Genomic DNA, 22,507 nt, shown 5'->3' on the forward strand with positions numbered 1-22,507 from the left:
ATCGATGTTTCATTGTTGTAATCGTTTTCGTCCTCTAAGGAGCTCCCTAAAACGCCGGTTTGTGTAGTTGAATGACATAAAATACGGCCAAAAACTTGTAGTTTAGTAAAAGATGGAGTAACGTTTTTATTTGTAAGTATTTCTACCATAATTTTATCAAATTTGTAATAAAAACGATTTCTAAAAATAATTGATTCTTTTGACGGAACAGCTAAAAATCGATCAAGTAATCGAACACTATGTGTATATTCTGTGGATAGTCTAAGCGATGTGTTGGTTAGTCTGTGTAAAAATTACGCATGTGTGTATTGCAAGTCAATTATATAGTTAGTATACTTGTGTGTAGTGTATGGACACAGAATATTCTTAATGGTGTTAAATGTTTTCGATGTGTGAGTTTACCTCGTCCCTTTCAAAAAACGACAGATTTTTTTATTGGTGAATTTGGGTACGAAACCGGTCTATTCTTTTTAATGGTCTAAGGAGTAGCCTATTGTTCGTACTCGACTAAAATACTAAAGTAATCTGCAATAGAACTAGAACTAAAGCACTAGAACTAGTCGAAAAGCCAGTTAAAAAAACTGTAATTCTATTCTGTGCTGTGGACGTCGCTGTCAGTGTCAGTGTTTAATTTTTGTTTTGAGTTTTGACCGCTATTAATTAAATTCGATTTCATTCATTGATTGATTTGAATTTTGAAAGAGGCAGGAGTTCGGTACCTAATCGATGTTTGAATAATCGAATATTGATAAATAATCGAATGTGGAGCAACACTGCGAAGTGCGAAATGCGATTGCGAATGATATTTTGAGAAATGAGAAATTGTCAAAATTCAAATGTCATTACATTAATTCAATTCAAAATTCAAATTGTGGGGTGGAAAATTAATAAAGATATTAGATTAATTATATTTTTAGCCACATATATCCATTGTATAGCAAAGTGTGACTGCTAAATTAGTTATTGTTTATTGCACCAAAATGGATGACTTATTCAAAGATTCAGTGCACTTATCAAAAGGGATAAATTTGAAGTAAGTAAAGTATTTTACATGTTTGTTGTAACACTGTAGTAGAGCTTTTTGTGACTCGCAAATAACGTTTGGCTTTCTATTGGTAGAAGAATATTCAAAATCTGTTTACAGGGATCACCCCCCTAGAAATAATAATAATAATTTATTTATTCATGAGAAAGTACAGAAGGTTTACAGAACTTGCTATAGACATACATACTTTCTACCTTGACAGGTGTATGAATATTAAAAATAATATTATACTAACTAATAATTCCAAAATTCCAATAATTAAATATTCAATCGGTGAACATGGTATAAATAAAAAAAAAAAAAAATACTAGTACAATTAGCATAATTTGACGAAGCATTCTTAACATCAAATATAAATAATTAATATACTATCAGAATCCATTAAAATTAAACAATGTCAATATAAATGCTATGTCAGGTGTAATGCAACATTAAATCAATGAATGTCATATAATTAAAAAAATGAAGTCAAAAATTAAAAATTAATGTCAGAAATTAAAATTAAAATTGTCAATAATTTATAAGAAAATCATAACTGATTATATTTATTGTTGCATTCAGAATTTGTCATTTAAAAAGTCTTTTACACAGTAATAATTTTTATATAATAATAATTTCAATAAATATTTTTTAAAAGACAAAAATGACATGTCATAACTGTGCGGTGGCAACTTATTATAAATACGTATAACTCAAACACTACCTTTTTAAATATATTAGAGTATTATTTCTTTTTTCAAGCTCTGTACCATTGTGATATTTGATAGAAGCAGGCGTTACTTTGCGAAAGTTCATCATGAATAAATACTTAATAATTTTTTTCTTAATTAAAGATAGCTAGAATACAGCATAATAGGAGATTTGTTAATGGACTTACTACATCTGATGATCCATAACCTCTAACCAACAGACGAACGGCTCAATGTCGGATAACAGATTGCCGAGTAACAGTAAGAGAAAGGAGAAAAAAAAATTTTTTTTTCATTTATTCATTAGAAAATATAATAAATTATAATTTTTTTTTTTATTTTGCTATCATCCGTGAAAACCCAACAAACCCATGCGACAACGTCACCCAGGACCGACAAATTACTCTATGAATGTCTATAAGGTGGTGACAAGAAAATTCAAAAAAAAAACTTGGGATTCCTTCTTTAAATGCAAAGTGAGGATGGTTTTTATCATCTATCCTATGTTTTAGGGTTTGTTATCATTATTTTTGTGCATGAATTATGGGTTTAAAGTGCTAATTTATATTACGGAACCCTACACTGAGCATGGCTCGACATGCACTTGGCCGGTACTTGTTGATTTGTTCATTTGTTTGTCGGTAAACAATGCACATCTAGTATTGCATTAGTATTTAGGTCTGAGGTAAATTGGTCATGCTATGACACTCTTGTGATATTTATAATATTAAATTTGGTGAAATTACAAATATCACAATAGATAATAATTTATTTATTTCGCTATCATCCTTGAAATCATCCATGAACCCATGCGGCAACATTACCCAGGTCCGACAAAATACTCTCTTTCAACCCGGAGCATCCTCAGATGTTGACTCTACACTGAGAAACTGATGGTCATTGGCAAAGTGGAAGAAAAGAGGCTGCGGGGCTGCAGAGCGATGCATTGGTCTGCTTAGATCCGCACCATCGACTCCACAGTCTACAATGGTCTCCGGACGGTCAAACATACACAATGTCGTGACACAATAAGAATTAAAGTCATGGGTGGAAGTCGACCCTCATATAATATGAGGAACACAATTGAAGGAGGAGGAGGATTAGTTTTAAGATACTTATAAGTACCATAATCTACTTTAATGGGAATAAAAAGTTATTAAGCTTTATTTATTTATTTATGTTTCTGTTCCAGTGAACTGTATAATGGTCAAACAGAGTTCCAAGTAGACATAGACTTCAAGAAGAAATCCTCAGATGCTATGGTTGCTTGTGATGTTATGTTTTCTGATGATGATGATGACGAGAGGTATGTATTTGCTAGAAGCTGGTTTCCGTTCCCGTAGGAACACTGGGATAATATATAGCATATAGGCTTCCTCGATAAATGGGCTATCTAACACTGAAAGAATTTTTCAAATCGGACCAGTAGTTCCTGAGATAAGATCAGCTTTATAATGTGTGTTCAAAGTATTCAAACTTGAAAAATCAGACCAGTAGTTTCTGAGATTAGTGCATTCAAACAAACAAACTCTTCAGCTTTATAATATTAGTATTGATTTAGGAGTATTAATCCTTACATTTGACGCTGTGAAACAGAGTTCCTGGTTTCAATCTACTGATGGGCTGATGGAGATTTTATTATAAGAATTTATATATATTATTTTAAGAATTTGATAATTGACCTATGTACATATTAATTAAACCTATATTGATATTTCAGTGACGACTCAGACGATGCCTTCAAAGTCATAGAGCAGGAGACGGAGAAGATGATGCTCTCGTGTCCCGAGTACCACTCGTACAGAGACCTCGCCACCAAGATGGTGGACTGTCTGCCGTCCGGAGATGTCAAGATGTTGATTATAGAGGAAGGTAGGATGATTGATTTTTTTTTTATACTTTACAAGTTAGCCCTTGACTACAATCTCACCCGATGGTGTGATGATGCAGTCTAAGATGGAAGCGGGCTAACTTGTTAGGAGGAGGATGAAAATCCACACCCCTTTACAGTTTCTACACGACATCGTACTGGAACGCTAATTCGCTTGGCGGGTCGTTTTTGCCGGTGGTAACTAGCCACGGCCGAAGCCTCCCACCAGCCAGACCTGGACTAATTAAGAAAATCCTAATCGGCCTAGCCGGGGATCGAACCCAGGACCTCCGTCTTGTAAGTCCACTGCGCATACCCACTGCGCCACAGAGGCCGTCGAAATTCAGGCGATGCCTTCAAGGTCGTCGTAAATGATGTCGTCTTTTTTATATGGAATATAATACTTTAGTCTTAAGTCATGATTTCGTATTCACTATTTATTAATTGCTAACTGATCAGAATTGAGATTACAGGTATATCTATACTAATATTATAAAGCTGAAGAGTTTGTTTGTTAATAATAATAATAATTTATTTATTCATCAGAAAGCAGGTTTACAAAGATTACTTAAATATAATAGGACCCTGATACTCTCTACCATAATAATTTGGTGTATGAAAAATTTAAATAGACTATGTATAATCCTAATTTAAAAGCAAACAAATAAAAAAGAAAACATATGTAATAGCTTATACAATTTAACATTTTAAGATTCAATGAATATGACAAATGTAACTCAAAACTACTGTGACAGATAAAATAAAATAATAGTCATAATATATACTGTCAAAATTATTAAACCATGTTAAATTTAGTGCAAAGTCAAGTAATTATTACCAGTTCAATGTTAAATTTCAATTAAAATTATGTCAAACACACGTGTCAATTAAAATTATGTCAAAATATTTATCATACGTCAAAAAAAAAAAAGAATATCATTAAAATTTGTAATTTAAATACTCATTTAAGTTATAGAAACATTTATCCATAAGCATTTTAGAAACCTTACTCTTGAAACTATTTACATAACTATTTACATGTTTGATTAAACGCGCTAATCTCAGGAACTACTGGTCCGATTAAAAAAATTCTTTCAGTGTCATAGATAAGGGCATTGCCTTATTGATATTGTGATTTACCTTTATAATCGGGTTTACGGAATACGAAAAATGTGGTCGTTATTGATTTCATGTTAACTATATTGTGAAAGTTAAAGTTAGTGAATCGGCCGGCAGACTAGTTTCTTATTAGTATGAATAATTTTTCATTTTTATTTAATTGAAGGCGATGGACCTCTGGTTCCGGTGGACGCGATGGTGTCGCTCCACTATGCTGCATACTTCGAGAAGGAGAAAATCCCTTTCGATTCCACCCTCACCATGAACAACCAAGCACCGGTGGTAAGTTGATAAATATTAGACCGATATACTAGAAATACAGATTTAAAACATAAATATCAATAAGTGGCTGGTACAATAAATACAAAAAAAACATTAGAAAATAAACAGAATATAACTGACTATAAATCAATATAAACTATGAATACAAAGTAAAATAAAGCAAAAATTAACAAAAAGCAATTTAACCTTATTATAGGACCTGCCTCGCTAGACGTTACCCCTCTGTCAAAACTATATGATCATGATCATACAGACTGCATCTATAGAATCGATGTTTTATTGTGTTAAAATTACATGTGTGTGTATTACGATTTATAATTTATATGAGTTTAAACTCTCATTTACATTATGAGTTCAAACTCTTATTTACATTTTGAGCTTAAACTCTCATTTACATTATGAGATCAAACTCTTATTTACATTATGAGATCAAACTCTTATTTACATTATGAGATCAAACTCTTATTTACATTATGAGATCAAACTCTTATTTACATTATGAGATCAAACTCTTATTTACATTATGAGATCAAACTCTTATTTACATTATGAGATCAAACTCTTATTTACATTATGAGATCAAACTCTTATTTACATTATGAGATCAAACTCTTATTTACATTATGAGATCAAACTCTTATTTACATTATGAGATCAAACTCTTATTTACATTATGAGATCAAACTCTTATTTACATTATGAGATCAAACTCTTATTTACATTATGAGATCAAACTCTTATTTACATTATGAGATCAAACTCTTATTTACATTATGAGTTCAAACTCTTATTTACATTATGAGTTCAAACTCTTATTTACATTATGAGATCAAACTCTTATTTACATTATGAGTTCAAACTCTTATTTACATTATGAGTTCAAACTCTTATTTACATTATGAGATCAAACTCTTATTTACATTATGAGTTCAAACTCTTATTTACATTATGAGTTCAAACTCTTATTTACATTATGAGTTCAAACTCTTATTCACATTATGAGTTTAAAACTCTCATTCACATTATGAGCTTAAACTCTTTCACATGTCATTTACATTATGAGTTTAACCTTTTATTCACATTATGACAATTCGTTTCGCTCTTGAAATTTGGCCGCGTTTTGCGATTGCGTTAGGGCCAGGCCACAACTGTGCGTTGCGGCGTCGCATCGCAAAAATCAACGACGCCGCACAACGCATCGTGGAAATTTCCGATGCGCTGCGCAACGTACAAATCTGCGATGCGACAACGCGTTGCCGTTTAGTCGGTGTCCATACTTTGAACGACCTGCACGTGTTTTTTAAGCGATATGGCGGAGTACGATGTCGACCACCTGATATCTTTAATTTACGAACGTCCCGTCCTTTGGGACAAAACTATATCACAATTCAAAGACAAAAATTTAAAAACAGAAGCATGGAGGGAAGTGTGTACAAGTTTATATTCAAATTTTGAGGAGTTAAATACTGTTGAAAAATCAAAAATCGGTAAGTACTTATAAACATTTATATTTTCGTTAACTGCCAACTTAGAGCTCCAATATTACTATTAAAATAATTACAAAATTCGTTTCTGATTATGTTAGCTTCTGTTCTACTTTCATGTGTTGTTTCGTGTAAAATTTGCAAAGAATCGTCAATAATCATTTCTTCAAACGTTTGTGCGCCATCTCGATTCAATACAAAGTTGTGTAATACACAGCATGCTTTTATAATGTCTATTGTGAAATCGTAAGAAACATTAATGGGTCGGTGAAATATGCGCCATTTATTTGCGAGTATGCCAAAAGCGCTCTCAACATATCGTCTGGCTCGGCTCAAACGATAATTAAAAACTCGTTTTTCTATCGATAAAAACTTCCCAGAATATGGGCGCATTATATTTTTTGTCAGTGGTAATCCTTCATCCGCCACGAAGACAAAAGGAATTTCTTTTTGAAAGCCAGGTAACGGTTTTGGCGGAGGTATAGATAATTGACCTTTTTTTAATAAGTCGTATAGTTTTGAATTTTGAAAAACAGTGGAGTCACATTCCTTACCATATGCACCTATATCGACATATATAAATTTGTAATTCGTATCAACAAGTGCTAATAGAACAATGGAATTATAATTTTTATAATTGAAAAATAGGGATCCACTGTGATCCGGGCTCAATATACGAATGTGTTTTCCATCTAGCGCTCCTATACAATTAGGAAAGTTGGTCTTTTTTTCATACTCTTGAGCAATTTGTTCCATCAGCTCTGTTGTAATTTTTGGTAATTCCAACCTTTTAAGAATGTTCCATAAAATACGACAAACAAATTTTACTATTTCTGTTATTGTAGATTTTCCACGATAATATGTGAAATGCATATCTTTAAAAGTATTTCCCGTCGCCAGGTACCTGAAAAAAAAAAAACAAAATAAATCATTATTCTTCATATTTTTTTAGGTAACGATGTCATAAAAAAATGGAGAGGAATCAAGGATAATTTTACAAAATACGAAAAAAAATTAAACGAGCAATGTAAATCCGGAGCTGGGGCCAAAAAAATTAAACAATATCATCTATACGACCAGCTCCTATTTCTGAAAAAGAATTTTCAAAATAAAACAACATCAAGTCTTGACGATGAAGAAATAAGACCAAGCACCTCGACCCAACAAAGCCAGCAACCTGTCATGCCACGTTACCAGCCTGCATCGCGTAAAAGAAAAATTGACGAAGACGAATTTGAGAAGAATATTATAGCTGCTTTAAAAACACCTGAAAGTAGACATTTATCTTTTTTTAAAGGAATTTTGCCATCATTGGAAAAATTGAATGATAATCAAACAATAATTTTCCAAAGTCGTGTCCTACAGATATTAACTGATTTACACCAACCATCATACTATCCCAGCCACTATCAAACTTCACAAACATCCGTCCAAGCAAACTATCAAACATCTCAAACAACTGTTCAGACTGGCTATCAAACAGCTCAAATGTCTATGCAGAGTGGCTACCAAACATCCATTCAACGCAGTGCCTTCCAAAGCGGATGCGAAACATCACCGGCACCTATGCAATCGTCTCCACAAACGCCAAGGAATGATGATGTAAATGAGCCAGAACAAATTAATTTCGATGAGGAACTAACAAATTTGACGAATGACACACAATCGGAATACGAGTTTTGAATAACACTAAATTGTGAAAATGATTAAACAGTATGATTATAGTATAAATAGTTTATTTTTTTCTTACCTTATAGTTAATCCCAGCATCTCCAGAGGTTCGATGGGTTTTCTAAATATGTATTTCTTTTGTAAATGAGGCTTTATCAAACTAAGAAGCTCTTCAAAACATCCTACACTCATCCTAAAGTAATCGAAAAATTTAACCTCGTCCACTTTTAGCGCCTCATATTTCCTTTTGAAGTGGTTTCCATCTTTATTCATAATTGTCAGTAATGGGTGCACCCAGTACTTTCTTTTCTGTTTCTTTTTCTTAATACGCCTTAACGCAAGCAGAAGTAGAACACGCGCAGTGCGATCCATGTCTCACTAGAAACTGAAACGTTGGTTAGCGTCTTTACGTACGATGTCGTATGCGATGAAATTTTTGCGTTGCGACATCGCATCGCATAGCTGTGCGATGTTGTTTTTACGATGCGACGCCGCAACGCACTGTTGTGGCCTGGCCCTTACGCGATATAGTACGTATTATGAACTTTATAAAGCAACTGTCACTGAACCCATGATATCTGAAAAACACTTTAAATTTAAATTATTCATTTCTATTTATTTTTATGTCATCATCATTATCAACCCATATTCGGCTCACTGCTGAGCTCGAGTCTCCTCTCAGAATGAGAGGGGTTAGGCCAATAGTCCACCACGCTGGCCCAATGCGGATTGGCAGACTTCACACACGCAGAGAATTGAGATAATTCTCTGGTATGCAGGTTTCCTCACGATGTTTTCCTTCACCGTTTGAGACACGTGATATTTAACTACTTATTTTTGTGTGCAATATAGTAATTCTTCTTCTTCTTAATTTCCAGCGCATGCAACTCGGTTCCGGCAGGTTCATACCAGGTCTGGAGGTGGGTCTGACAGCAGTGAAGGGTCCCGGGGCGCGGCTGTTGCTGCTCATCGCGCCGGCCATGGCGTGGGGCCGCCTGGGCGCTCCGCCCCGGATCAGACCGGAGCCCGCGTTGTTTGTCATAGTGCTGTACCAAGTGTACGACACGCAGGCGGCTGCCAGGTGAGGGGTTTTTTACTGATTTTTTTTTTATTTATTATACAGGTAAACATAAATTGAACTTGGTACAGCCACTGAACTTGGTACACTGGCCCGCAAAAAATGTGCAGAAAAATATATAATAAATTACCGCAAACCATTAAGAAAAAGGAAAACATTAATGAGTATTTATTAACATTAAAAAACTTTTTGCTTGAAAAAGTATATTATAAAATTAATGACTTTTTGACCGAAAAACAATAAATCCGCCTCTTTACTTATCTTATCTTATGTTATGTTAAGTTAAGTATTACTTTGTAGTTACAACACCCTCACAGGGTTCCATTTGTAATAATTATGACATTTTATCTATGACATGTGTTAAATATTATAATGGAAATGTAACTTAAATGAATAAATAAATAAATACTATATACAGGCTGCTCGGGAGTATAGGGATGATGACAGTTTTTTAAATTGTACGTAAATTAAGAGTATGCTAATAGTAAAGCAATTTTGTAAAAGTAACAGGGTATCTGCGATCATTACTTTCGGAGCTACAGGGATTTAAAGGGTCAGATTTGCGGCGCTGCCGCGGATCCCTGAAAAACGCCCCATACAAAATGGCACGATTTAGTGACGTCGTTGGCTCGCTGATCGTTAGGTTTGTATGGGCGTTCAAACAAAACTACTAATATCTTTGTTATTTGTGCGTTTATGTTTATAGTTCAAATATTGAAAAATGTCACATTTAATGTAAGGAAGCTAAAACCGTATGAATTTTCATCTAATTACGATAAAAAAAAATAATAGATTTTGAAATTTTATAATCTTATTTATTTGGCAAATATCCAGGCAATCTTTGCTTTTTATGTATAAATTAGTTAACATTGACCTTATTTACCCGAATGTATCATAAAAATCAATATATTCAAATCTAGTCATCATCCCCATTTTCCGCAACTTCAAAGTGTTGACAAGTCCACTTATAAGAGCCGAACTGCATAACAAATTTTTTTTGGAGTTCTTAAGAATCGATTTTATATTTATTGACCCGTAATGAAAAAATATGGGCAATAAACGATGAACGAATGACAGCGTTACGTTTTTTGTGCGCAACCTATTCTGCGCACTGTTTCATACAAAGTAATTCATATAATTCAGACTATCCATGCAACACACGCCTTTATCTATCCTTGCATTTTTAAATACGTAAAACTTAATTACGTCATACTTATAAGGGACACATTTTTAGATCTATTTACAAAAGAAATATTATTTACTCCGAAACTTTTCATTTTAGAATACACATCCTTAGACATTTTTTATTAATTTTCCTTAAAGAATATAACCCTAACTTTGAAAATGTCATAAAATTTATTCATTTCTATTAGGCATAGGTTACAAGCACTTTTGAAAAGGAAAATGTCAACGGTGTTTTTTTTTGCAGATTCAACGATCTACCCTCGGAGGAACAAAAGAAGTTCGAGGTGACCATGAAAACGGTGACGTCACTGCACTCACACGCCAAATACCTGTTTTCAAAACAAAAATACGCTCCAGCCGTCAAAGACTATCAACAATCCATCTCCATACTCAAGATATCACAGACAAATGACGAAAATGAAGAAAAAGAATTGAAGAAACTCAAAATCAATTCGTATCTCAATCTAATTGTTTGTTATTATAAATTAAATAAACCTAAATATATCATAAACATGTTGCAAAGTCTAGATTATATTACAGATGTGGAAAAACATTGTAAGGCGTTATTCTACTACGGCAGAGCGTATGAAATGTTAGGTAAATACGAAGAAGCCATCAAATATTATAAAAAAGCGTTAAAAATGGAGCCGAAAAACGCAGAAATTGGCATTGCGTTAGCCAACTTAGATAAATATAATATAAAATCTGCGGAACATGAAAAAAAATTGTGGCAGAAAGCCTTCCAGTCGGCGCCTGAAAAAAAAAATATAGTCTATGCCGTAGATGAGGACTTCCGGAATTCTGTTCAGGAGATGTGCCAAACTTTGGCGGATAGGGACGAGTATTCGAAATTCGATTTGCCGAGCGGTTTGACGAAACACGAGGTCGAGTTGACGAAGGATTTGTGTTCGAATTTCAAATGTTTGACCATTGTAGAAAACGGTGAGGGTAGTAAGAAAAAGATTTCTATTGTGAGAACTGTGTTAGGTTAAATTATTGAAAGGGGAATGGCTATCTCCGGCCCAGACCTACCCTAAACTATTAATTTATATCTAAAAAAATGATATTTCTACTTTAATAATGAAATTATTAATATAAAAAAAGTTTGCTACAACGTTTTACGACATTTTCAATTTATCTTTAACTTGAGTTTTACGATATTTTTTGAAGACTTTGATTGATTTGTTTGTTCGTTTTCTTTAAAAAAATACAGCTTCAAATATTACTTCGCTACTTTGGTACACCACCGATCAATTTGCCCTTGAAGAGTGATAAAAAATGTTATTTTTCATTAAAAACATACTTTTACCAAGCTAATTATTTAACTAGATACTTATTTATACATCATATTATCATCTTCATATACTTTTATACGGGGTTATACCTGGGTTCCCGCAGCCGACATTGTATGGGCGGTGGGCATTCTCCTTTATTTCAGAGATAAAGAAGTTTTACTTCAGTCATGTGTTTTAAGCATAGATTTTTTCTTTTAAGTATTTTTTTTTTAATTTTATAAATGTTATTTTAGTATTTATTTTTTTGTTATGTAACATCTTTCATTTCGCTATCTTGCAAGAGGAAGTGAAAAGAAGGGAGAGAAGCATTTTTTTTTATTTTATATTTAGAGTAACTTTTGATCGGATGATTGAAAATTCGAATTTCTTTTCATTCATTCATTTCATTCATTCTTCCCTCATCGTCTACAATGTAGGCAGGTTCTGGAGAGTAGTGCCATCCCGGTCTGAATCCCGGCCTTATATGTTGAAAGTAGGCGCAGGTTCTGCAGGTTATGTAACTTGGTGTACCATTCAAGTAATCAGTCACTTCATCGTTTTTCATAGTATTTTCGTTTTTGCAATCATCTAACATTGTGTTTTCACCGAAATGACACAAAAATCGTCATTTTACGTAAAGTAACATTAGTCTAACGTTATTTGAACAAAAAACTAATATTTACGTATTCTTGTTGAAATAATCATGTTAAACGATTGTCAAAACAAAACATCACTGCCACTTGATGTAAAATGGCTTAGTCAAGGTAATTTCGTAGAAATAATTTTATTAGATGATCACAAAAACGAAAATACGACGAAAATCGATGTAGTGAATGATTGTTTGAATGGTACACTGAGATACATAATAAGGCCGCTGGACCAACCCTGTCTATGAGACCGTGGTCACCGTGTACTTGAGTAAAATTGTCAAGTACCTATTGAATATTCATATATGTTTTTTTTAGGCTAACATTTTTTGTTTATTTTATGTAAGTACTTGTTACCTTAACTTGTAACGAAAAGTTTCTAGAGATTCTGTGGTTTAGATCTTTTTACATGTTGTGTGTAAAATTTTAGTAATTTTTTTATGTTATAAGCTAAGTTATTTAATGATAAGTAAAGTTGTTTGATAGTCAAAAAACAAAAAAAAAATGGTCAATATATAAAACATTCTGAAAAATATTCCATTGGAAAAACCCGGTCCGTGAGACCGGCGTCACCGGTGGGGTAAGTCAAATTGATGTCGCCATTGGCGGGTTAAGTTTTGAGTATGTGTTAGGTGTTATGTGATATTGTAATTATAAAACAGGTCTAAGAAAGTATACAATCAGTATTAAATACCTGATTTTGGGTATTTGAATTATTTTTAATTGTAAAAGTACTCTTTTATTAAAGGTATGCCATGGTAATTTTGTAGAAGCAATTATGTATGATTCACAAGCGGTGAAAACCCATATTTTTTTTACGCTTAAACAAACTGTTTTCATAATTTGTATTTCAAAATTTAACACTAACAACAATTACGTAAATGATTAGTATAATAATCAATAATTACCCATGAAAAAATACTCGCATCTTATTTTTTTAGTTTTTGTGAACAGTTTTTAAAATATTTTTCTTGAATGATATTGAAAGTTACTGAAGCGACGCTTCGTGTCGTACTGACCCGAGAATGTATTCGTTTTTGAATTTTGTATTTGGAGCGGCTACGACACCGTCGAGTTCCGTACGCTCTATCTGCCTATTATTCTTAATCTGTGACTGGATCCTAAAGTATAATATAATTTACAAGGCTTTTGTTTAGAATTTAAGAACAAAATCGTTAAAAACGGTTGGAAATTATAATTTCCATAAGTTTTAAGTTTAAAACTCAGTATATTTTTGAAATAGTCTATGTTATGTTTAATTTTTGATACCAAACTATTGCAGATTATATTAAATTCTAAGAATTTACATGAAGATCTTTTATTTAGAAATCCTGTTAATTACCAAACTAAAAGCGTAGTTTCGCAGGTTCTGCAGGTTATGTAACTTGGTGTAGGTACCATTCAAGTAATCAGTCACTACATCGTTTTTCATCGTATTTCCGGTTTTACAATCATTCTCAGTCTGGATTATTTATGCATTTATTATTTACAGCACTTCGCCCCGCGGTTTTACCCGCAAAATTTAAAATATGACACTCGCAAACGTGGCTTACAAGTGGTGAAAGAATTTTCATAATTGATTCCTATTGATCCAGATATTATAAGTCGGACAGCAGTGATTCCCTTAACGGACCGATAAGTTTGTTGATGATGTCAAAATAAATGGTCAAATACGACCATATTAAAAAATACGGTAATATAATGTTAACACCTTACACCAGTACAGAGGTTACAGTATTTATTCTCTTGTTTGCTCGTTTCTTAATCATTTTCACTTGAATTTATTATTGCTACGCTCGCAAGGAAAAACTGTGGTATCTATTAATCTGTCTGTGTGATTGTGATCGTTAGGATCGCTTAGTGGAACGTAGCCCTTGTCTTCATTGTACCGATTCGTAAATCTATGGTCTTCACAGAGTATTAGTGTTTTGTGCTTTGACATTATCTATGTATCTAAGGTTCTGTGCTTCACATATAGCTAAAATGACTCTTAGGACACTGCACTGTCTCTTAAATCTATGTGTCTTCATAATTTTAAATTCCTCTGATCAATGATTTAGCGTTCAAAAATTTCTGAACGTCTGCGTCTGCGTCTGTCAATTCGACATTGACATACCGAAGTGACGTGTTTCGAAAGCGAACTTGTTTTTGAAAACGTCCGCAGAAATTAAAAAGCGATCATCATTTGCTTACATTTACATTAATATTTTATCAATATAGATTCGATAAGCTGCTTTATCGTCCACGTAAGTAAATTAACTAATCGATTATACACACGTTGCATCAGTGTTTCTATTATAATACCTTTGTGGTTATAAACTCTGTAAGTTTGCAAAACAATCGTGTTTTTAGACGAAATTAAAAAAAAAACTTGCTAATATCGTGTGATTTGTTCCAGAAAGGAAAAATGTATCGTTTAATAGTGTTAGCGGCTGTGTTTCAATTTACTATATGCCAACAATATCAGCAAAAGGTAGCACCTGGGGTGCCACCGCAAAATTATCAAGTAAGTTGATAAAAAACTCATTCATTTTGCCTTAGTGTGGTGTAAGTACCATTAGGTTACTTAGCAGACAGTCTACACTGAGTTTTAACAACAAATTGCTCATTTACTGTGCAGTCTTAAACCTCTCTGGCTATAAGGGATTCAGCTGTAGGGCATCTGCAGTAAATCCAACCTAAATAATATAATAATAAGCTTTATTTTTCCCATTTAGATAGTACTTAACAATATCTTAAAACTATTCTAACTAATCTATATATTTATCTAAATAATTAATTTACATACTAGTTGATAATGGGCCCCTTCGGGTATAAGCCTCCTCCATCTTTTTCCATTTGTCCCTTTCTTTTGTGAGTTCCATCCAACCTTGGCCAGCCACTGCGGTAATGTCGTCTACCCACCTTCCTATAGGCCTTCCTACCTTCCTTTTACCAAGTGGACCTTTCCAGTAGGTAATTTTCTTAGTCCACCGTTTGTCCTTTAGCCTGCCAAGGTGGCCTGCCCATACCTAAATAATATACTAAGAACTATTACCGATGCCCCTTGTTTTACTTGCACCAACGAAACCCACCAATATCTATCAACTATCAGTCAGGAAATGCCAACTATTTGTGTGGAAATCAAAAACAATTGTAGAAAGCACAAAGAAAGGCTAAACAAACAATGAAGGAAGACATTGTGAGGATTCTTGCATACTAGAGAATTTAATTAATTTTTTTAATTCTCTGCATGTGTGGTGTCTGCCAATCTGCATTGGGCGAGGTCAGTAGTGAGCCAAATATGGGTTAATAACAAACACAATGGACTTATGAATCTATGGAATGCTAAGATATATGTCTCTCTCTGTGTCTAATCTTATTCTATGCTGACAAAGTCCTGTTGTGAGTCAAAATAAATATTTTTTGTTTAGTGTAACCATTTCAAGTCACAGGCGTCTGCTATTTAATCAAATAAAAGTATAACTTTACATACATCTTTGTTTACAGCAACCTCAGTACCAACAGCCTCCGCCGCCACCTCAACAACAATATCAACAGCCTCCTCAACAACAGTACCAGCAGCCACAACAGCCGCCTCAACAACAATTTCAACAGCCACCCCAACAACAGTTCCAACAGCCGCCCCAACAACAATATCAACAGCAGGTGCCAGTGCAGCAGGTGCCTGTTCAACAAGCACCACAAGGACATGGAGGTCATGGTGGTAAGTAAAAAAAATTATTACCAACAACAGCCACCCCAATAATTATACCACTGACCACCACAACCAACCAAACAACAGCTGCTGCTCCAATAACAATACCAACAGCCACCCTAACAATAACGTCAATATTAGCCGCTCCAACAACAATACCAACAGCCACCCTAACAACAATGTCAATATTAGCCTCTCCAACAACAATACCAAGAGCCACCCTAACAACAATGTCAATATTAGCCTCTCCAACAACAATACCAAGAGCCACCCTAACAACAATGTCAATATTAGCCTCTCCAACAACAATACCAAGAGCCACCCTAACAACAATGTCAATATTAGCCTCTCCAACAACAATACCAAGAGCCACCCTAACAACAATGTCAATATTAGCCTCTCCAACAACAATACCAAGAGCCACCCTAACAACAATGTCAATATTAGCCTCTCCAACAACAATACCAAGAGCCACCCTAACAACAATGTCAATATTTGCCGCTCCAACAACAATATCAACAGCCATTGTAGAACATGTATTTAAAAAAAATGCAGTTTATATTTGGACAGTGGAGGTTCTGGAATTTTGAAACCTGAAAACTTTAAAATTGTGAACAGTTTTTTACACCATTTAGAAGAGCTTCACACAACAAAAGCAATTACAAAAATTAAACAGTTGTTATAAACGCGTTACTTATTTTAAATGATGTATGGTTTGCTTATAAAATGTTATATAAAATATATTAACCATATCTAATTGTTCAAAGCTTATTACTAAAATTTATTTTCATTAATTTAATAACAAGTTAATTATAATTATTATTAGCTGTGAAATTATTACTAGTGATTTATACCCTCATTTTTAATTTATATAGTCCCTATCTAATTCGGTTAACTTTAATTATAAGCTAACTAAATCTTAATTTTGATTTACAGATCCACATTTACTAGACACGAAAAATATTGCCCACGAAAGAGAGTAAGTTATTTTTTTTTTTCTATGACAATTGACAAGTTAGTTGGACAAGTTTAGTCTACCCTGTGGTTTCTATGGCATTGTATTGGAACGCTACATAACTTAGCATTATGTCTTTGGTAGGTGACTAGCCACAGACAATGTCTACCAGACCAAAACTGAGCCAATTTAGTATAATGGAATTAAACACAAAATTATGCATGTGTGCGCTCTGCGCAGTAGCTAAATTCAGATCACTTTTTGAAGTGATTTTAAAGCACGTAAAATCCTCACTATCAATCTATATTCGGCTCACTTCTGAGCTCGAGTCTCCTCTCAGATTGAGAGGGGTTGGGCCAATATCCACCATACTAGCCCAATGCGGATTGGCAGACTTCACATACGCAGAGAATGGGGATGATGACTAGGTTTGAATATATTGATTTTTATGATACATTCAGGTAAATAAGGTCAATGTTAACTAATTTATACATAAAAAGCAAAGATTGTCTGGATATTTGCAAAATAAATGAGATTATAAAATTTCAGTAATTTTGTTTGATCGCACATACAGATCTAACGTTCATTACATTACCTACGACGTCATTAGTTCGTGCCATTATTGTATGGAGCGTTTTTCAGGGATCCGCGGCAGCGCCGCAAATCTGACCCTTTAAATCCCTGTAGCTCCGAAAGTAATGATCGCAGATACCCTGTTACTTTACAAAATTGCTTTACAATTAGCATACTCTTAATTTTTATACAATTTCAAAAACTGTCATCATCCCTATTAAGAAAATTCTCTGGTATGCAGGTTTCCTCATGATGTTTTCCTTCACCGTTTGAAACACGTGATATTTAACTTCTTAAAATGCATACAACTGAAAAGTTGAAGGTGCATGGCCCGTATCAGATTGAAACCCACACCCTTCAGAATTATAGCCAAAGGTCATATCCACTGGGCTATCGTGGCTCTCATAACGTGTCGATAGTATAAAATATTGTTGGTATTAACAACATCGTGGTGCCCAAGGGAGGAAAAAAGAAAAAGAGGCAGACCAATTAGTAGATGGAAAGACGATCTGATTGCCTTTGAAGGGACATACTGGACCCGATCAGCAATGGAAAGGACACAATGGAAGAGGAAGGGGGAGGCCTTTGCCCAGCAGTGGGATGAAATTGAACTGTAAAGCATGTAATAAATATTATGGAATTTAGATTGTAAAGGCTTAAATAAATAAATAAATAAATATTATCAGGCACATCCAAGAGCACATGGAGGTGCCAATTGACACATCCAAGATGTCGGACCAGGAGCTGCAGTTCCACTACTTCAAGATGCACGACGCTGACAACAACAACAAGTTGGACGGATGCGAGCTGATCAAGTCTCTCATACATTGGCACGGTGAGAAACTTTAAATATCTGTAGACTCAATAGCTCAACGGTAAGAGTGGTTGGACTCATCACCGAGGGGTGGTGGTTCGATCCTCACCCCGTTGGTCTATTGTCGTACCCACTCCTAGCACAGTCTTTGTCGACTAGTTGGAGGGGAATGGGAATATTAATAAAATAAATAAAAAGCCTTTATTCTAGTATCGTTTTACAATTTTAAATTACAATCTAACATTTATTAAAAGAAATAATTACACTAGATACAAGTCGCCTGTACGGTGTAGGTAGGGTAATGGGAATATTGGTCATATTTAAAAAAAATATCCCAAATATTCTTTTAAATAATGAAAAAAAATGCTTTTCAAATTCGTTCGTAACACTCCCGATGGTGCGCGGGGGCCGGGAGGGTGTAGATATGCATAAACGCACGACTAAATACCCGCGATCTTCGAATTTGTCAATTTCTTTGTATTTTCTTCCATTTATTAGTCTATCTAACTGTGACTATATGTATGTTTTTGAATCTGTGTTTTTGTTTGTATGTGTTTTTTTTTAATTTATGTGCTTAATGTACTTGTTATTTTTATTGTGCTTTACGCTAAGGACGCGGTTTTGACCGGTTGTTATATGCATTACTTGTTTGACTTTATTTATTTATCTTAAATATTTGGGAAATTAAATTCTAAAGGTACAAAACACGGTAAAAGTAATACTAGACCTATGAAAATATGAAATCCTAAATATAACAGATATTGAAATTGTACCCAAGTCCTTTAAAACAAAAGGCAGAAACTAATAACAAAAAAAAAAAAAAGAAATTTAGTTTTAATTTCAAGCTTGAAATCGAATCCAGGTTATTAAAACAAAAAGAATCTATTGACCAAAATATTTTTTTTTTTTTACCAAAACTGTATTCTCATGCGTGTGTTCATCTCTCATTTCTATGTGACCTGTTGCCATGGGAACCGCCATTTTGCAACCCACAGAACAAGGCCACAAGCAGCAACCTCAACCAGGCAACCCACCAGCTGAAGACAAAATATTCAAAGATGACGAACTAACCAATCTAATTGATCCGATTTTAAACATGGATGACCATAATCGAGACGGGTATATAGATTACCCTGAATTCATTAGGGCACAACAGAAAAACATGAACAAGGAAGGATAACAAGATGCATTACTAGTGATTTTGATTGCTGCCATTTTGGTAGCATTCTCTTTGGTGTGGCAACCCTGAAAACTTCATGTCAATATCAAATTTACTTTTTTTAATTTAAATCAAATGTTTTCATTTTTTAGTATAAGAATATGTAACTGTAAATACTCAATTATGCAAAAGACACTTTTATAGATAATCATAGAACTAAATTGTTACAAAATTGTAAGAAAATTTATAAAAAATGTTGTATAATTTGCAAAAAATCTAAAATAACTAAAAAGAGCTTTATTAAAATATGTACAATATTTTCCTTCATCGTCATTTTTAATCGTTAAAATATATACAAAATGTCTTAACTATCCAATGTGCCAAGATTTTTATAATTTTATTTTTTTTCCTCATTACAATTTTATTTACATTTATTTACAATTTTATCTTCTAATTTTCGACGTTACTTATTATAATATTATTCCTAATGTTGTCTTAAAATAAATGTGAAAACACCTCTAACTAAACTATAAACCAGACAATGACGACCAGTTCATAGTTTTTATAATTTCAGTGTTGCCATACAAAAGGATAAAACTAATACCATTCCATCTACTTAGTACGTAAGATTTTGTTTGTAAAATTAAAATCCGTTTACAATTTAATTTGGTTGATGTTATTCTGTCATTATTCTAAAATTTATTTCACACATATTATATGTTTTATAAGTGATATTTTTTTGAAATGACTTTCTTTTAAGCGGCTAACAAACTGTAAACTGTCAACTGTAAATTGTAAACAGTATACTGTCAAATGTAAACTGTCAAATGTAAACTGTCAACTGTAAACTGTCAGAAATCGTCACGTAACATATCATAAAGTACCAGGACAACAGAGTGTATTAGGAAATTGCTATTTGATACATAGTGACAGAATAACATCAACTACAAAAGCAAAACAGAGCCACTAGTTTAAATATGAAGTGAAATCAAATCAAACTTACCTAATCTCTCGATCTGTACCAATTTTAATGGGGCTCTCACTGGAATATAGGGAAGGTTGTTGAGCAATATATTTTTATCCGGTAATAATAGGATAGGTTTAAATTAATTTGATATGACGTCGCTGAATCTCGTGTTGGCTCGTGTCGACGCTAAATGGCGCGGCTTGTTTTCGTAAAGAGTAGGGAGTTAGAGAGGGGTACCGATCGGTTGGCGGGAACGACTTGCGATATATGGCGCTCGTCGCGCGATCGGCTTCAGTGTGCAGTGTCGCGTGGCGTTCGAGTTGTCCACATTTCTTGTTGGGTTAATTTTTTATGGGTTACTTGGGATAGGCGGGAGAGTGACTTGAGTGGAAAAGGGAAGTGTTACTTAATCATTTAAAATTAAAACTTATCGAAGACGCCTTTAACCCTACACACGTCGTTCACAAGTGCGTGACTTCACTCAAGGTTCTATTCTATTATATTCACTATTCTCTGCCATTCTAGAGTCTACAGTCTTTTGGTTACAGTTTGATTTGTTAATTAAGTTGTCCTGACAAATTGTTCGACATTGGTTTTCATATTTTTGTAATCCATTTCTGACTCTGCTAAAATATCTTTTTGGCTCTGTTTTGTGTAGTTGTGTACTCAAATACTGGGAGATTCTAATATACTTTACTATTTACTTTAAGCGCTGGTTTGTATCTGGCGGTCTATGTTGTATTATACAATATTGACTTACTATGAGGTGTATATATTTTTTTATATAAAAAAGTCGAATTTTATAATTCTCATCTCCACTTGAAATCGAATATATTTTATTTCCAATTTTTGGGTTCCGTAGAAATGTATTTACTCAAAGGAAACTCCAATGAATGAGATACTAAAATCATTATTGAATATTTTATAAAAAAAACTGATTATTATATAACAAAGAAAATATTCCTTTTTTGGGGTCATGTTTTTGGATTTTATTATGTTAAAGACACAAAGTTTTTTCTTCTTTTTGTCTATGGAACCCATTTGACTGTTTTCTTTCTTTTCTAATTTTAACCTTAAAAATTCTTAATTCTTTTTAATTTAGTTTTAAAACTGTCATTGTTTATTTATTTGTATTTTTAATTTAAGGAATACAATGTATATAGATCAGTACAGATTGGATATTTTTATTAATGTGTATTTTTTTTTCGAATATTGAGAGATCTAAACTTATAAATACAAAAAGTTATATATTTTTTTCTTTTTAGTGACTTAATAGTGTCATATTCTCTGTGTATTTTTTGTTAAACATAACGAGGTCAAAAGGCCTAGAAGCCACTTGAAAAAATGTGATTAAACTTAAAATAAGTGATTCCTTGAAATAATAAAAAAAAATCAACTCTAGAGAAAAGATGTTTTTGAAATCTAAATTATGCTATTGTCATTTTAGGCTGTAATAATTTGCAATCAGATAAAAAATGTTTTATTTTCACTAAATGACTTGATCTTGGCTGATAAATGAATACTTAAAATCTTATATTTTATATCAAAATCTTATATCATGTCACAAAAAAAATTGTAGGCCATTTTTGTGAAATAATTTAAAAATTGCGAAATATTTCTTACTAAAATAGTTTTGTTATTTGTTGCAAACATATAACAACATTTAATTTTATTGTTAGTTTTATTTAAATGTCAGATTGAAATATATATTTTTGGTATTTAAATTTTATTATCGACTGACATTCTATTTTTAATTTACAATTTTAAAAAAAAAGTGTTTTTTCTTTAATCTGTAATTGTATACTTGAAACTTTTTACAAATTCTGATATGTAAATATTGTTATGTATGTATATATTTGTACATTGTAAATGTATGTTTGTTTGTCTTCGATATGATTTTCTTGGGTTGTGTGTCCGTTTTTGGAAATAAACTTAATACAATGAATTTGTACTGGTTTTTGTGTGTGTTTAATTTTTGCCTTTTGTGTTGTTTTTGGC

The 22,507-nt window shown here is 33.1% G+C and overlaps 4 protein-coding genes across 4 annotated transcripts; 3 read left to right on the plus strand and 1 right to left on the minus strand.

Annotated features, from left to right (window-relative positions):
- Positions 1 to 378: 378 nt before the first annotated feature.
- LOC112056950 (inactive peptidyl-prolyl cis-trans isomerase shutdown-like) lies at positions 379 to 13,650 on the plus strand. The gene is made up of 6 exons (XM_052890163.1): positions 379 to 1,033; positions 2,927 to 3,040; positions 3,455 to 3,606; positions 4,890 to 5,005; positions 9,039 to 9,241; positions 10,668 to 13,650. Exons 1-6 carry the CDS (start codon positions 981 to 983, stop codon positions 11,413 to 11,415), a joined length of 1,386 nt encoding a protein of 461 aa, XP_052746123.1. The 5' UTR covers positions 379 to 980; the 3' UTR covers positions 11,416 to 13,650.
- LOC128199672 (uncharacterized) lies at positions 6,146 to 8,220 on the plus strand. Its single transcript, XM_052890165.1, has 2 exons — positions 6,146 to 6,492; positions 7,442 to 8,220. Exons 1-2 carry the CDS (start codon positions 6,315 to 6,317, stop codon positions 8,170 to 8,172), a joined length of 909 nt encoding a protein of 302 aa, XP_052746125.1. The 5' UTR covers positions 6,146 to 6,314; the 3' UTR covers positions 8,173 to 8,220.
- LOC128199671 (uncharacterized) lies at positions 6,498 to 8,690 on the minus strand. Its single transcript, XM_052890164.1, has 2 exons — positions 8,240 to 8,690; positions 6,498 to 7,393 (listed from the first exon to the last, which is right to left on the minus strand). Exons 1-2 carry the CDS (start codon positions 8,530 to 8,532, stop codon positions 6,511 to 6,513), a joined length of 1,176 nt encoding a protein of 391 aa, XP_052746124.1. The 5' UTR covers positions 8,533 to 8,690; the 3' UTR covers positions 6,498 to 6,510.
- Positions 13,651 to 14,433: 783 nt separating the features above from the next.
- Positions 14,434 to 22,142, plus strand: LOC112048789 (nuclear transcription factor Y subunit beta). The gene is made up of 6 exons (XM_024086448.2): positions 14,434 to 14,590; positions 14,743 to 14,850; positions 15,834 to 16,050; positions 16,978 to 17,020; positions 18,256 to 18,404; positions 19,379 to 22,142. Exons 2-6 carry the CDS (start codon positions 14,752 to 14,754, stop codon positions 19,561 to 19,563), a joined length of 693 nt encoding a protein of 230 aa, XP_023942216.1. The 5' UTR covers positions 14,434 to 14,590; positions 14,743 to 14,751; the 3' UTR covers positions 19,564 to 22,142.
- Positions 22,143 to 22,507: the final 365 nt, after the last annotated feature.

This window comes from Bicyclus anynana, chromosome 27 (genome assembly GCF_947172395.1).
Source record: "Bicyclus anynana chromosome 27, ilBicAnyn1.1, whole genome shotgun sequence".
Lineage (NCBI taxonomy): Eukaryota > Metazoa > Arthropoda > Insecta > Lepidoptera > Nymphalidae > Bicyclus > Bicyclus anynana.